This window comes from Aulostomus chinensis, chromosome 9 (assembly GCF_037954235.1).
Source record: "Aulostomus chinensis isolate RoL2024-O1b breed Wild chromosome 9, RoL_Achi_v1.0, whole genome shotgun sequence".
In the NCBI taxonomy this organism is placed as follows: Eukaryota; Metazoa; Chordata; class Actinopteri; order Syngnathiformes; family Aulostomidae; genus Aulostomus; species Aulostomus chinensis.
The window spans coordinates 135,805-152,455 of NC_141328.1; the positions used below are offsets into that span (position 1 = coordinate 135,805).

The following is a 16,651-nucleotide window of genomic DNA, read 5'->3' on the forward strand; positions in this document are numbered from 1 at the left end:
TGAACCACAACAGAGAACATAGAACAGAGAATGTGCAAGAACACAGGTTCTCTGGTGGTGCTTGGAGGTGATTGGCTGTCACAAGATGGCGTCGATGGTCGGTCTTACTGCTGATTTGCTCAGGGAAGTGACGTCGCGGGATGAGGGTGAATACGGCAGCTGTCCCCTACATTTTACCTGAAAAGTCACGATCATTGAATGATTTTGTGATTTTGCCTTTAGTTAATTATGAGAAAACACAGGATGGAGATTTTAGACAAATCCACATGGTTTTTTATTAACTAACTACAAAATACAACACTTTAACGGTATGAAAATCTGATCGTTTCATCAGTGCTCACCAATGACGCTGTGAGGACCACGACTCAGCGCCGGAGACCACCTGGATACTCCTGATTTTGTGGCTGAAAAGCTTCTGTCTGTGTCAGGGGTCTGGTTGAGGATTGGGGGTCCCGTGTGGGGTCTGGGGTCTGGGTTCAGGGTGAGCTGCATTCATGTGGCAGTGAATGAGCACACAGCTTCTCTTTCTCTCTGCCATCTTGGATGGCTCTCAGTCGGGAAGAGAGAGACAGAGAGAGAGGAGAGAGACAGAGAGGGAGAGAGACAGAGAGAGGGAGAGGAGAGAGAGAGAGGGAGAGACAGACAGAGAGGGAGAGGAGAGACAGAGAGGGAGAGAGGAGAGAGAGAGAGGGAGAGGAGAGACAGACAGAGAGGGAGAGAGACAGAGAGAGGGAGAGGAGAGACAGACAGACAGAGAGGAGAGACAGAGAGAGAGGAGAGACAGACAGACAGGGAGAGAGAGAGAGAGAGGGAGGGAGAGAGACAGAGAGAGAGGAGAGACAGACAGACAGAGAGGGAGAGGAGAGACAGACAGAGAGAGAGGAGAGAGAGAGGGAGAGGAGAGACAGACAGACAGAGAGGAGAGAGAGAGACAGACAGACAGAGAGAGGGAAAGACAGACAGAGATGTACTGTTTGCACAGACTTGGAGAGAAGCTGCACTCAAATGAACCCTGTGAGGAAATTCAGGTAATTTTCAGATTCAGAAAACTTTATTTATCTCTGGGGGGGGGGGGGCATATAGAAGAGAAACTACAACAAAAGTATCAATCTCATCATGCAAGTATCGATCTGATATTGATACTGACCTTGGTACCGATACTATCGATACTTGGATCAATATACCCACTCCTAAGCCGGGAGCCAATCCAGGATCAGTTCTTCAGTCATGGTACGTAAACCCACTTTCTTGTTCGGGACTTTTCATGCTGTGACCGGACGTCAGTGTGTGACATCATCAGGTGTCACTTATTCATGGCAAAGTTACGCTTCACTGGGATGTGACTGAGGTTTAATGAATAGTAATGAATGAACTGAATAAAAGGATGCTGAAGTGACAACATTGGGATGTTTGTAGAAAGTATAAATTCAAAGGTCACTGCGTTTTTCTACAAGGCAACAAGCAAACAGCTTTGAAATGTTGGTCTTCTGATTGGAGCCTCGACTGTTGTGCCGGGTCCGTAATTAATCGCTCTTCAACATTCCAGTTTTTCTTCCCAAAGTCAAGAATGATTGAACACAAACATGCGTGACTCTGCTCAGGATAAGCGTGTTTATTTGTTAGTTGACAGTCAGGTTAGTTTGTCAGGTACGTACAGCGAACAATGCAACAAGCAGGCACTACATCAGCCCCATGATAGATCTGATCCAGTTCACCGTGGAAACCATGTCATCGCCACAGACACCAGTCCTGAGCGCGTCCTCCTGACTGGCAGTAGCACTGTTGCTATCGTTATCATTAGCAGTTACTATCTTTTGTAGTTTTTATGCTGTTTTTCTCCAACGTGTTAATAGTTATAAAAGAAGGCAGAGACGGACAGACGGTTCGAGCGCAGAGAAACAGCCAGGAGACGTTCATCAAGGCAACATGTTGAGGCGAGACGCAGGATTTCCATGTGTTCTTGCATCTTCTTCCAGAGGCCACACGAATATACAAACAATCAGAACAACCAGCCGGAGGAGACGCACACATCCTGCTACAGAAGATTGGGGTGAGCTGGAGGAGTTGACCATTGGTATCAGAGGTCAAAGGTTAGTTTCTCTCATGCTCCATGTTGGCTGAGTTTGTCTTATTGTCAACGATCGGTTGAGCTACGATGAAGAATCATGAGTACCAAAGCCAATGTTTGTTCTTCTTGTGAAGAAGCTGAAAAACAAACTTGAACACTTCCTGTTTCCAGCCGCTAGCTTCAAGCTAAATGTACGCTGCGCAAAGAAGTAATGCAGGACGCCTTCCTCAGGTCAACATGTGGGTCTGCAAGTACTTAAAAGGCAAAACACACATTTTTGGTGAAATATCGCTCCGTTCAAATGATGTCAGCTGCCAAGTCGCTGATGCTTCGAACCCTCAAGTAACTCGTTACACTCGGACCTGATACAGAAAGTTGATTATTGCCACTTTAATGATCGATGTTTACAGCTGACGTTTTGGTGAATTGTAATATGAACAAGATCAACATGGGGTGCCATGCTGCTGGACTCTGACATCATCAGGCTCCGCCCTCTCAGCTCTGGAAACATTTTTAGTCCAAACAAACAGGAATCCTCTGCCTGTTTCCCCGAGATCTTAAATCTTAAACATTCCGATGCCATCAGGACAGCGTGGCGTTGAGCTTAAACATGTATGACGAGAATTGTTCTTATCTGCTGCATCTCGAAGCACTAAAAAGAAAGTGGATGAAGGAAGGCGGAGGGCTATGAGCCTAGTCTTCCCGAAATGTCTCTGATCTAAGAAAGTGACATGAGAGGTCGAGATCAACCTAAAGTGGGTGGGGCTTCATGATACAAACACTGCAGAGAAAAACCAAACATGAAAAAAAATTTGATACAAGAAGCAATGAAACTTAAGAAAAGACAATCTTAAGGTTCTATTTACATTCAGAGAACAATTGGACAGATCCTTCCCCGTCCTCCCGAGCTCCCCCACAGGTCCCGTCTGCTACAGGGACCCTGGCCCCGCCCACCTGACGGATCGTTTGTGTGCATAGATGCATCTGTCTGATGATGATGATGATGATGATGATGATGGAGATGGAGACAGAGGGAGGAAGAGGAGGCTCAACTGAACTCTCTTAAGGCAACACTGCTCCAAGGGAGAACACACACGCGCACACGCACGCACACGCACACACACACAGGATCAAGGGTGCAGAAAATGTGAAAAACAAAATAATTAGGGTGGAAATGAAACAAAACAAGATTTGTTTTTGGTCTCATCTGCCATCATCTTCCTCCATCTGTCTGATTGTGTGTGTGTGTGTGTGTGTGTGTGTGTGTGTGTGTGTGTGTGTGTGTGTGTGTGTGTGTGTGTAAACTTGATTAGAAAGACATTCTGTAAACACCATTTCTGCATACCTGTGGAATGTATTTATTTAACGTGTGTGTGTGTGTGTTTGTCTGTATTGGGGTATGTGATACTGGCAGTGGTGTCACTGGTAGTCTGTCCCCTTGTGTGTGTGTGTGTGTGTGTGTGTGGGGGGGTGTGTGTTTAGCTGGGCCGGTTCAAGATGGTTGACATGGATGGAGCGATGGGGGGAGGAGGGACTGCATTGACGGGGGAAGCGGGGCCGGAGCTCTCGTTGCCGTGGGGAACAGGCCCCCGGCCGCTGTATTGGCCAATGAAGGATCCGTCCTCATTGAACTGGATGTCCACGCTGTCTCCATACTCAGCCAGAGAGTCGTCGCTGCCCAGCTTGCTGTCGCCACTTAGGGACGGCTGGCTGTCCGAGCGCTTCTCATCAGCATCACTGTAGCATGGCCGGAGCAGAGACAGGACATCGGGTCAAACATACAGGAGGAGCAAACTGCTACAATACTCCCCATTCACATGGAACTTCACATGGGTGGACTACATCCCCATTCAAAATTCTACTCAATCACTGAAAGTAAGATTACATGACAAGAAGACGCTTTCTATGAAACGCCTCCTTTTACAGTGAAAGTCTCTTGTTGTCCATCGTCCTCAGGGACAGACAGGAAGACAGAGCTGAGACCCAGGCTAGTTAGCTTAGCACAATGACTGGTAGTGGATGGGAAGTGTTAGCTTAGCTCCATCTCGCAGACCCAGGCTACTTAGCTTAGCACAATGACTGGTAGTGGGTGGGAAGTGTTAGCGTAGCTCCTTCTCTGCCTGCATTAATATCAGGAGGGTTGTATTGTTAAATACCAGTTTAACATGAGGAGACGTTGTAGTGGTAGAATCAGACACGTAGCCGGAACTACTTTCCTGACTGGGCGCAGTGATTTGACGCAGCACCTCCAAAGCTCCACTGGAACTTGGGTCAACAGATCCAAAGGTTTGTTGAGGACTAGAAGAGCGACTGCTGCTATTGATGATGATGAGGAGGAGGGTTCCTGCTGGACACACCAGCATCCTGGACCTGAGCTAGCTGATGCTAACACTTCCCACCCACTACCAGACACTGGGCTAAGCTAACTAGCCTGGACCTGAGCTAGCTGATGCTAACACTTCCCACCCACTACCAGACATTGGGCTAAGCTAACTACTCCAGGTCTCTGCTCTGTTTGGGACGATGAACAGTAAGAGACTTTCCCTAAAAGTGTTTCAGCTATGTTCCTCTGATTGAGTCCTCTTGAAGTTGACAACTTCAAACTGGAAATTGCATCATCTTCCTCAGGTTTTGTGCAAAACGTTATCTTTTTGTGAAAGTAAATAGTTACGGATAGGTTCAGATAAATGTTGTGTTGTAAAAGATCAAAGTCCTAAGTACAAAGTCCCCTAAAATGCAAATATTCAGGTTAAGTGCGATGTAGTTTGCCCGTGTTGAAAAGCTCTGGAAACATGGGATAGACTCGCCAAGGGCTTTTGATTCAGCCACATGTAAAATAATCACAGGTAAACCACGAAATGACCAAAGGTTCTAAATGGATTTAGAAGATATGAAAGCATTGATAGGGAAGTTCAAATTCTTCTCATAAAGGTTTAAAACCCCAGTATTTGTCATAATGAATTCGGAGCTATGTAACTAAGTCAGTAGTCAGCATCACAGCACTGTCACACAACCAACAGAAAGCATGCGAGTCCTCACCTCTCCAGGGATCTGCAGCGGCGTGTTAGTGAGGTCAAGAGGAAACAAATAAAACCAGATTACTAAGTTTAATAGACAACGCAAAGTAAACGCAATTTTAAAACCTTGAAGGAAAAATGATGAAATAGTACAGTTATCTGTACTAAGCCCACACCCATCAAAGTATTCCTGGTCTCCAGATCAGAGACTTGAAGTCAGGTGCGTGGTTCCCAGCAGCTGAAGATATCAGCAGGTTCAGTTCTACATCAGATCCACCAGTAAACACCAGACTGGTGGATGGTGGAGGTTCAGTTCTACATCAGATCCACCAGTAAACACCAGACCGGTGGATGGTGGAGGTTCAGTTCTACATCAGATCCACCAGTAAACACCAGACCGGTGGATGGTGGAGGTTCAGTTCTACATCAGATCCACCAGTAAACACCAGACCGGTGGATGGTGGAGGTTCAGTTCTACATCAGATCCACCAGTAAACACCAGACCGGTGGATGTTGGAGGTTCAGTTCTACATCAGATCCACCAGTAAACACCAGAACTGTGGATGGTGGAGGTTCAGTTCTACATCAGATCCACCAGTAAACACCAGAACTGTGGATGGTGGAGTGGTGGAGTCTTAAAAACCTGGGTTGCTAACAAGAGTCTAGAGGAGCCTACAGAGGTCCTGGAGGTCATTAAAGGTCATCAGAGGAAACACAAGAAGCCTACACATATGTCATATTTTCATTATCATGCACAATTACAAATGTTTCAATTTCATACAGAACGTCTAGATCTGCCTTTCTCAAAGTGTGGTCCGTGGACCACTAATTGCACTTGAGTGACCCCTTGAGGTCCACAAGGTGACAAGTAACATGTCATGTTTTTAAATTTAAAATGTCAGTGTTTCTCAAACTCCCTGTGACATATATGCGTTGTTTACAATATCAAACCAACTAGTCAGTAAAATTAAAAAATATTTGTTTTGTGGCATTGTCTGATTTGAGCAGAGCAGTGGAACGGTTTGCAACACCACAACCTTTTTCCATCAAATTAGTCGTGACCCTGCTCCTGTAACTGTGGGACTGTGACTGTGCAAAGCAGCGTGAAGCATGGATGTCAGGTGTCAACCAATTAAAAATGGATCAGCGACTTCGGACCACTTCATGTAAAAGAACAGCAGATGAAAATTCTGACTGTACTGGAAAAGTTGTTGAGTCCCAGGATGATAGTTTGATGCCAGCAACGTCAAGCAGCACCATTCTTCCCATTAAGATGACAATAAAACTGAGTGAGTACAGTTACTGTGATATTCAGTACAACAGGTTGTAATTCGTAGACTGTTGAAGTTGGCATCTTGTTTTGGGGCCATTTTGAGTTAGGTGGTCTGTGAGTGCTTTTTTTTTTAAAGGTTAAGTGTTCCTTGGTCTGAAAACTTCGAGAAACACTGGTCTAAATGAAACAAAGACTCACCTGTATTCTCCGAAGGTCTCGTCCTTCATCGGCCGGGCTTCAGAGTCCACCTCCTTGTCTTCTTTGTCCTTCACTGTTGGGGAAAATCTCCACGTCAAAATTTGTACCCGAGAAAATCCTGCACCTGTGAGTCCAAACCTGCGTCATCTTGCCTGCATATTTGCCACCTTTACTGCGCTTGATGAGACAGAGGATGAGGAGGATCAGCATCAGCAGGACGACGGCACTGATGAGTCCGATCAACCAGCCCTGCGTGGCGAACCCATTGGTGACCACCCGCGGCACTGAGGGACAAACAGATCATCAACCACTGTGGAGAGCAGAACGTGCAGCTGGACTTTGGACCACCAGCTGGTGTCGGGGACAACCATGAAGAACCAGGAAATACTGGTACGAGACATTGCTACAGGAATTTGGTACCTGAAGTATCTGGTACCTGAAGTACAAGGTTCCTAAGTATCTGGTACCTGAAGTACCTGGTACCAGTAGTTTGGGGTACTTGGAGTATCGGGTACCTGAAGTATCTGGTGCCTGAAGTACCTGGTACCCAAAGTACCTGGTACCAGAAGTATCAGGTACCTTAAGTATCAGGTACCAGACACTTCAAGGTACCTCATACTCAAGGTACCTGGCACCAGAAGTATCTGGTAACTTAAGTATTGGGTACCTAAAGTGACTGGTACCTGAAGTGTCAGGTGTGGGGCAAATTCAGGCAGATTTCAGGAATGGGATCTGTTGGGGCAGGAACCAGAGCCCAGCGAGACTCTTCATCTCCAGCTGGGACCCAGTATAAATGTTCTTACAGCTGAAGAACCAGAGAAGATGAAGACTGACACTCATCAGCTGCTGTGAGTGACTCTCTCACCTCCAACATCACAGCTCACCTGATCACCTGATCACCATGGGACCCATAAGCACTGACAGCGCCTGGCTAGGAGCAACATCCCTGTTTCAGTCGGAACCTCTGAGCCTCAGGTATAATGTTAATAACAATCATGAGGGATCTGAGGGACATGGGAGCTGCTTGGCAACACCATAGACTACTACACTATCTGGATGTGTCCTAGAATCAGAACCAGAATCACTTTAATTGGCCACGTCCGAAAAAATAAGAAGGAATTTGTTACCGGGTTAGCATTGCTCACTGTACAGGGAAAGGAATAAGTTAGGTTAAAAAAAAATATGAAGAAAAAAGTTTCCGGGATCCATGTGGTAGAGTTTCATTTGACTAAAAACACAAGGATACTTTCACTTTTCCACATTTCCTCTGATTGTGAGCATTTTGAAAAGGAAAAGTTACCAGAACCTACAAAAAGTTGGTTGGAAATTTTACCTGTTCCTTTGGTCCAGGCTGCATCTGCCCACTGAGTCTCATTTTCATGCAAAACCCGAAGGCTGTACTCAGTTCCTGGTTGGAGCCCTTTGAGCAAATAGAATCCCTGTGTGGAGTTCACCGCCTCTGACATCTCCCACTGACCCCCAGCTGCAAAACATATAAATACACGTTCAAGTTACTGAATATTATTTTCAAACCATGTAACAGGCAGGTTTAATTGATCAGGTGTAAGATGAGTTGTATGCGAGCAGCCTCATCCTACCGCTTTTCCTGAGGTAATAGATGTGGAAGGCGTGGTTCCTCTCTCGCTCTCCTGGCACCCAGGTCAGATTCATTGAGGTATTACTTGAGGCGATGCTGATTTTAGACGGAGGAGCTGGAGAGCAGGGAGGAAAGAAGAGGAGTGACTGAATGAAGAGGGAGCATTAAGGGAGCTCAGGGAGACCAGGAGACTGCACCACTGTTGGGACTCATGATATTTTTTTCTGGCAGAAAACAAGCAAATACGACAGAAAAGCACTTCTCAATTTTGATGGTTACCACGGTGATGAGTCTTGACTCATTTTAAGGGATTGAAATAATGATTACATGACAAACCTCTGTAAAGGTCCAGGGCTTTTGAACAAACTAACAGTGTATATCTGATTAGTAGTTCAAATGTAAAATGAGTGAATTGAAAAATTGTTCACCTCTTTCTCTCATTGTGGGGCTGAACCGTAACGCGATACATTTTCTTGAGCACTGTACTTAAAGAGACACTTGATTCAGCTGAAGAAACTTGTTTGCACTCATTCAAACAAGTTGTTCACCTGTTTAGAAGTGTTCTGTTGGTTTTCCCCTCCAATCAAAGTGTTGGTGGGTTACTGCTCGTAGGACTGGATTAAGGAGACCTGGGTTATTGACGATGAGACGGTGGGTTGGGGGTGGAACACATGAGCCTAATGACAATGAAACCAAAACCTTCCAGACATAATTTAGTAATTTTACCTCCTTCCAGCAGGGTGGCACCGTCCCTGGTGATGGGGGGTCCGTCCCCGGCAGAGGTGCGTGCAGTCACTTGAAAGTTGTAATAATTGCTGGGCTCCAGAGAGTCAAACAGGAAGTGAGTCACACTGGGATCAAGGATCAAGTGGATGTCCACTGGGCCGCTTTGGTTCTTCATCACTGAGGAGGAACCACACACCTGGCTATTTTCTGGTTCGTGTTTTGTTTTATTTTTTGCACAATCATACGACACCAGTTCACCTTACTAAGCTACCCTGGTCATTGTTCCGTCCCCTCTACCTACCTCAGGACTAAAGCATGTTGTCTTTGTTACGTGGAGCAGTTGGAGTTTCACCCCCCCCCCCCACACACACACACACACACCACACCACCCCATGGTCATCACAAAATAAAATGATCTTCTGTGACAACAACTTCTGGAACTCTGGACTGAACTGGATAAATGTGTCTTCGGTCTGTGCCAATTTAAACAAGTTACAGGTAAAAACATCCATCCATCGTCGTCTTCCGCTTATTCCTCACTAGTAAGGGTCGCAGGGGGTGGAGCCTATCCCAGCATCTACTGGCGAGAGGCGGGGTTCACCCTGGACAGGTCGCCAGTCCATCGCAGGGCCAACACACAGAGACAGACAACCATTCACACTCACATTCACACCTACGGTCAATTTAGAGAATCAATCAGCCTCGTCCCCTCTTGATGTCTTTGGACTGTGGAGGAAGCTGGAGTACCAGAGAGAACCCAGCAGGAACAGGGAGAACATGGAGACTCACCCAGAAAGACCCCGTGCTGCAGCCGGGGCTCCACCCACAACCTTCTAGCTGGGGGGCCACAGTGAGGACCACTGCTCCACCGGGCAGCCAGGTAAAAACATGTGAACATAACTTTCACTTTATAGGTCTGATTATGTTGGAACATCACTTGATATCTGTGAAATTCTTTCGTACATATGCAGATTGTTAATTTTGTGTGTTTGTGTGTGTACAGATCACCTGACAGACACAGATCGGGTCACATTAATCACAAGTACTGTGAGAGTCTCATCATTTAGGCAAAGTATTGTGAACTTGTCACGATCCCTGTCTCGTGCTTCCTGTTTTATTTTGTAGTCATGTCCTGTCTTCCTGACCTCCCTCTTGTGATCACCTTATGTGTCTCACCTGGGTGATTGCCACACCTGCGCCTTGTTCCCTCATGTATATAACCCCTGTGTTTTCCCCCGTTCAGCCTGGTTCCATTGCGTTTTGTGACGTTCTCTTAGTTCATGTGTTGTGTGCCTTGTTTTATTGCAAGTCTCCAGCCTCAGTTTCAATAAACCTGTTTTGTGCACCTCAACACTGTCTGCAATTGGGTCTCCCTCATCATCCCACCACAAACAAGCCCAAACCCTGACAGAATTACTGTCAAGGCAGCTTCCTGGTACGACACCTCAAATGGTACCTTGGTGGTACTGCACTGTGTATCCCAGCAGGACCCCGTTGGTTTCGAGTGGAGGGGTCCAGGAGAGAACCATGGATGTTTCTGAAGGGCTCTCGAGGCTCAGTGACGCCGGGGGTCCAGGCTCTGTAGACACACCAGCATGTTATCAAGGTAAAACATGTCACGTTCAAAGGCCTCTGCCTCTGAAACTCACCACCCTGCGGCGTGCTGAAGTGGAAGGGCGTGGATGGGGGACTTTCTCCTTTGCTGTTAAAGGTGGTGACAGTCACCTCGTAGCGAGAGTAGAACTTCAGCCCCGATACCTCCCCTGAGGTCTGCTGGCCACTGACCACCACCACCGTACTCTCCTTGTCTTGATTCTTTACTCGCCCGAATCTTCCTTCTTTCTCCCCATGATGCAGTTTTTCCTGAGATCTCCGTCTCCGTCCCCCCTCTGGACCCATCCTGCTGACAAAGATCTGACACATAGGCAGAACAAACAACAGAAAAGCGATATTTCAACCAAAATGTGTATTTTAACTTTTACATATTCAGCAAACCAACTGACTCAAACACTTCATGTTCTGCCTTAACATGAATGAATGCTGCACCTCAAGTGTTCTAGTCTGGATCAAGGACACCTGGATTACACCAGCCGACCGATAGAGTTCGTGAACAGATGATACCTTGTATCCCAGAAGCAGACCTCGGACATTCCGGGCTTCATTCCAGCTCACTTTGGCTGTGGTGTTGACCACTGTCACTGTGACCCCGGCCGGACCCTCCTCAGGCACTAACACAGACACACACGCAGTTTACAGCATCGCAGTATAAGTACAAGTAAAAGATAAACTCCTCGAAAAATAGAACCCAAATAACTGAAAGCAAAACTGATGTTTGATTTCTTGTGAGCAAACTGTCAGTTTAAATCTTTACGTTAACGGATCAGAACATATACTTTTAGTTTACGTTAAATTTACTTCAAGACATTAAACTCAACTTCACCCTAAAAAGTGTCATTTCTTTAATCTATTTCTCCATGATAGTAACACACAAGTGCCGTAGAGAGAGTTCGTCCAACTCAGGGTTTGAACATTCAGAACAATTCTGTTATGGGATTGGTTCAGAGACGGTCACGTGTTTTATGGGCGCCGTGTTCGCTGCCATTAACCAATGTTTATCCAGTGATACACGTAGCACAGAGAATACCAGGGATCGATTTTAAACTTTATAAATGATCAACAATCAACTTCGACAAATAACAATGGCTGCCCAACAGGAACGGGGCAGAAGCAAATGCTTCGTTTTCCCTGTGACAAGAAAGGGAGGAGGTCATGGGAGCTGAAGGTTGGAGAAACGCTGGACACCAACTGGTTTCTCCGTTACGGGAGGTTCATGGCAGTTTCTCTCTTTGACTTTGTGAAGAATTTACATCGAAGGAATAAAATAATGTCATCATTTATTCATATCACGCTCTCAAGAACTCCTGACACCGCTTTACAAATGAACGATGAAGTTTACCAAGACTTGAGCTGGACTTAAGCTAGACTTAAGCTAGTAAGCTAGTTATCGAGACAAGATGCTAAGAGAATTAGGAGCTACCGTCATGACTTGAATTTAACTTGTCTTACCTCAGTTGCCACCTGTAACTCGGACGCTACAAACTGTGAAAACCACGTGTGTGTAAATGAAGACAATCACAACCTGCACTGCCATGGATTTATAAATTTGAGTGCGTTATCATTTTATAAAACTGCGTGGTTTTCTTGGGAGGGTTGGCCTACGTAGGAATTTATTTAATCAGAATCACATGTCGTCTTGGGAAGGGTTTATGCAAGTTAACAATGATAATACGAATGATAACAGTAACGACCACAGTATGACTAAGACTGGGTTAACTTCAATTTTATCGGTGTCTTTATAATTACTTTAAGTAATTTCAACCTTTTTTGGCAATGGATGAACTCGGGACACTAAGGAGAGGTTAAACAGCTTCGTGGTTAATCGAGCCCTTGGACTACAACTCATTTGACAGGCTCATTTAAGATGTTTAAGCTAAATACATGCTGGGTTATTGAAGCGAGGCCTTTTACATCATGACAGACACTGACAATGACATTTATAGACTTATTAATGGTGAAGAGAAGCGATTTATATCAACATGGCATATCTGCCTGTCACGATCCCTGTCTCGTGCTTCCTGTTTTATTTTGTAGTCACGTCCTGTCTTCCTGACCTGCCTCCTGTGATTACCTCATGTGTCTCACCTGGGTGATTGCACCACCTGTGTCTTTTTTTCCCTCATTTCAGTGCTGGTCCATTGCCATGTGTCACGTTGCTGCGTGTTGTGCTTCTGCGTCTTGTCGTTCACTTAGATGAGTGTATATCACTAACTGTGCTTCTCAAGTCTCAAGTATTCAGCCTCATGTCAGGTCGTCAGTCCCAAGTCAAGTCATCAGTCTCAAGTACAGACGTCAAGTCTCCAGTTTCCCTGTAATCAATGAACCTCTTTTGTGCACCATCCTACTGTCTGCACTTTGGGTCTCCTTCCCCACTTCCCCCCTCACCCACTACTCGTGACACTGCCCCTTATAGCTACGTTGTAGAATCATCTGCCATTAGAAGCAAACATGGCGCCCATGATTTGAGTTGGCCGAACTCTGTCTGTGTACGGCTCTGTAGCAGGTATCTCCAGCTCACTCTAGTGTTATGGAAAGGAATCATAGATTTTCTTCAAATTAAAAACTTTTACAAACAAACAATACTATTAAAACAGTTCATATAGTCCAATTACAACAAAGAAAATGGCTGTTGTTCACAATATTTTCTTTTCATTCATGTATTGCTCAGCCAATGCTACCTGCTAATGTTAGCTGCTAATATTTGCAACAAATGCTACCAGATAGCGAGGAGCTGTGACTCCAGTATCTCCAGTCGGGATTCAGGTGGACTGAGAAGGAGCTGAGGCCCTAGTGTGAATGTGGTGAAGTTCTCAGCAGTGGATCATGAAACCAGAACCTCAGATGGAACCTTTGACCCAAACACCGAGGACTGAAAGACCAACTGCAATCTTCAATATCTTATTATATAATATTATCTGCAATTTGTGGTGCACGGTGGCTCTGGAAGAGTGCTCTTTTTAATGATTTTCACTGTGCCCCCCTGTACAGCAACAATAAAAAGATTCTGATTCTGATTCTGAACTGTCCCACTGAAGCAGTCCAGGTCCACCAGTCGCAGTAGCATATAAAGCCTCGGACTGAGTCAGCTCCTCATACAGAAAGCTGGCGAGCAGCTAGGTCCTTCTTCAGCTTTAGAGATGAAACTCATCAGCCTGACTAACATTCTACAACAGCACCTGTGTGTAAAAAAGCTTCTCTACACTTGATGCAATCAGGACAGAAGCAGGATATGTGCTGAGCCAGCCCTGAGCCTGAAGCTGAACTCGGTTGAACCAGATATCGGACATCTTTTGAGTATATTCTATATTGTGTCTTTTTGGTCAGTCATATTTTATTCACTTTTTCTCTCATTCTACTAATCACTCTCCTTACTCTACTTTTTTGCATTCCCTCCTTTTGTCTCCACAGTTGTGCATCACCAATTCACAGTTGTCCTGGTGGCTCTGCCTCCTCTGTAAATGACCAGATGCTTCATCTGTCATGTGTGGAGTCATCGTCTGGCATCTTTTCATCCAGCAGCTACCAGGACACCCCTCACACAAACCCTCATTCAGCGCACCACCCACAGATACACCTCGTTGAGCCTGTGGAAGCCAACCAAGCCAAACGAAAAACAGGGAACTAAAACGGCACCCTCTGAGTTGCAAGGCAACACCATAGAAAGCTACACTGCCTGGCCACTAAAATAGCATTTTTGCTGTAAACACACAATATGGCTGATCTCAGGTGCATCACAGAGAATGTACCATCCTCGCCAGAGTGTCCAATCTCCAGCAGTGGCGGAGGACCCTCCCCCAGGGAGTTGACTGCCTGGACTTTGATCTCAAAAGGTGTGTATGTTCCTGTGTTGTTAATGATGAATGGCGGAGACTTGATGTAGCCATTGTTCCAGCGTAGACTCTTTCCCCCGGCCTCCCGCCATGACACCTTGTACTGGAAGCCCTTGCTGCCATGGAAGCGCTTGGGCATCTCCTGCAAAGACAGACCAGAGCATGTTGAGACAGAAAGTTCAGATTGTTGTTGGGTTGGGAGAGCTATTTTGTCAGCATGTCAGGGATCACATAATTTCATAGTCCAACAGGAAGTTAGCATGTTAGGGATGAGTTATGTTTGTTGTTCAACAGGAAGTGTTCATCTCCTGGTTCCTCCTCCAACAGCAAGTGGTCATCTCCTGGTTCCTCCTCTAACAGCAAGTGGTCATCTCCTGGTTCCTCCCAACAGCCAATAGGATCGCTCCATGTGATTGTGGTGATTGAACCAGTAAATCAGCTCTGGTGAACAAAAGTTGATGATCTTCCAGGTTTAGTTCATCAAGATCATCTTCACTAATGAACCCTCTGATGATGACTCTCCAAAACTCCACCATCCACCAGTCTGGTGTTTACTGGTGGATCTGATGTAGAACTGAACCTGCTGATATCTTCAGCTGCTGGGAACCACACACCTGATTTCTGGTTTCTGACCTGGAGATGAGGGAACCAGACTCTCTCACAAACAGCATTTGTTTTTCAGACGGATAGGAACCAGTGCTATGTTTATTTTGGTACTAGTTGGTGTCTAAAAACTCCTGCTTCTCTCCATTTTTGGATGAATTTGGTTGGTTGAGAGGAGGGATACCTTATAAAATCTCTAATGTACACACACACACACACACACACACACACACACACTTACATCCCAGGTAATCACCAGGGTCCCGGGATCTGTGGACTTGCTGCGGACACCGGTGGGGTTACCTCGTGGAACTGCAGGAAAGCAGACACATATAAGTAACAACCCTAACCCTGAGATAACTATCTGATATACTTGCAGTGTTTTCTGGGCTGGGTGTCACTCACCAGCATGTGGCGTTCTGTGGTCCTGTGAGGAGTTGCTGGGCTTGCTGGGGCCAATCTCATTGACTGCGATAACCCGGAAGCGGTAGGTGCAGTAAGGGTGGAGGGTCAGCTGCACATGGTTAAGGTCTCCTGGTACTCTCTTCATCTCCTCCCACTTCCTGTCCTGTGAGTGCTGCTCCTCCAGACCCTCCACGATGAACTCTGAGAAAAGATATTGAGACATTAATATCTCGTGTCATTCTCGATGATGAAGTTCTGTCTGATCTAATTTTCACCACATGACTCTAGATACTCTTTAAAGTTTTGATATGTATTGTTGAGTCCAAACTCGGGAAAGAACGTTATAGTCAACATTATAGTCAGGGCAAGACAGCAACTCAGCCAAAAAACTACAGTTCCCATAGTGCACCAGCAAGAAGCCCCTGGTGCTTGTTTGCCTGAGCTGGGACACCTGATAAAGCTGCAGGAGGAAACTTGGGGGGGGGGGAAACCAGTGCAGCAACAAGCTGACTCTACGCCACGTTCTACCTCCAAAGACGCCAATGGTCGGTGATTATTGTTTTGTGGTTTATTTTATTAGATTTACTATACTGTTTGGTGTTAATATGACTAATATGTTTTAGTTTAGTTAATTACTGCAATTTGAAATGTTTGAAGTAAAATATTGACTTATAATAATTGGAATGCTTACTTTAAAGTAAATTTAAGTATAATAAGTCAACTTAATTTGCTTAAAATGTTGGCTTTAAGCTGATTTAAAATATGTTTAATGAAGCAATTATCATTACATATTGTTTAAAAATAGTTTGAGATACTCTGTTTAAAACAAGTTGTTTAACAGATGGTTAAAAATTAATTTAAGATGATGGCTTAAATACAGTGCATTATTTAAGAGACGTGCTTGTTTAAAATACTTTGGTACTTAAAGCAAGATTTGTTTATACTTAAAATGATATAAGTTTATTTAAAAAGGGAGTTGCTTATTTAAATTACATTTGATTGTTTAATAATACTTTAATGTTTAAAAAACAAGTGTTAAAAATATCGAATTGACTGATCAATTGTTTAACAATTCTCCCTGATTGTTCATTTGTTGTTTGACAAGGTTGTTAAGTCTATGCTTTTCTGTCTTTGAGGTTAACAACCTATTGACTGAAAGACCAACCAACCAACGAAAGCCAACAATCAAATGAAATAGAAAAGTTGGAAAATAAAACATTGGTTGAGTTGGAAACCTGGAGTTGTGTCCTATTTGTCCTTTGGAGGAGAACAAGAGTGACTTTACATGTATTCTAATGAGACTGTCACGACTTTGTT

The 16,651-nt window shown here is 45.0% G+C and overlaps 1 protein-coding gene and 1 long non-coding RNA gene across 7 annotated transcripts in view; one reads left to right on the forward strand and one right to left on the reverse strand.

Moving 5' to 3' along the window:
* Window positions 1-1,264: 1,264 nt before the first annotated feature.
* The window catches only part of LOC147255271 (neural cell adhesion molecule L1.1-like), a 50,878-nt gene continuing 35,491 nt past the window's right edge, over window positions 1,265-16,651 (reverse strand). For 4 of the 6 annotated variants that reach the window (XM_086212853.1, XM_086212854.1, XM_086212857.1 and 1 more), the window contains 13 exons: window positions 15,335-15,535; window positions 15,171-15,241; window positions 14,243-14,468; window positions 11,001-11,107; window positions 10,529-10,793; window positions 10,336-10,458; window positions 8,880-9,056; window positions 8,155-8,268; window positions 7,890-8,039; window positions 6,709-6,840; window positions 6,557-6,629; window positions 5,108-5,119; window positions 1,266-3,805 (listed from right to left, as the gene is read on the reverse strand). In XM_086212853.1, the coding sequence (XP_086068979.1) occupies window positions 3,547-3,805; window positions 5,108-5,119; window positions 6,557-6,629; window positions 6,709-6,840; window positions 7,890-8,039; window positions 8,155-8,268; window positions 8,880-9,056; window positions 10,336-10,458; window positions 10,529-10,793; window positions 11,001-11,107; window positions 14,243-14,468; window positions 15,171-15,241; window positions 15,335-15,535 (1,910 nt within the window). In that variant the 3' untranslated portion in view covers window positions 1,266-3,546. Of the gene's footprint in view, window positions 3,806-5,107; window positions 5,120-6,556; window positions 6,630-6,708; window positions 6,841-7,889; window positions 8,040-8,154; window positions 8,269-8,879; window positions 9,057-10,335; window positions 10,459-10,528; window positions 10,794-11,000; window positions 11,108-14,242; window positions 14,469-15,170; window positions 15,242-15,334; window positions 15,536-16,651 lie in introns of all 6 variants that reach the window. The other 2 variants (XM_086212856.1, XM_086212855.1) reach the window with 2 other exon arrangements.
* LOC147255272 (uncharacterized) lies at window positions 6,258-9,655 on the forward strand. Its single transcript, XR_015117780.1, has 4 exons — window positions 6,258-6,946; window positions 7,436-7,531; window positions 8,893-9,089; window positions 9,186-9,655. It is a non-coding gene; the product is annotated as an uncharacterized LOC147255272 (long non-coding RNA).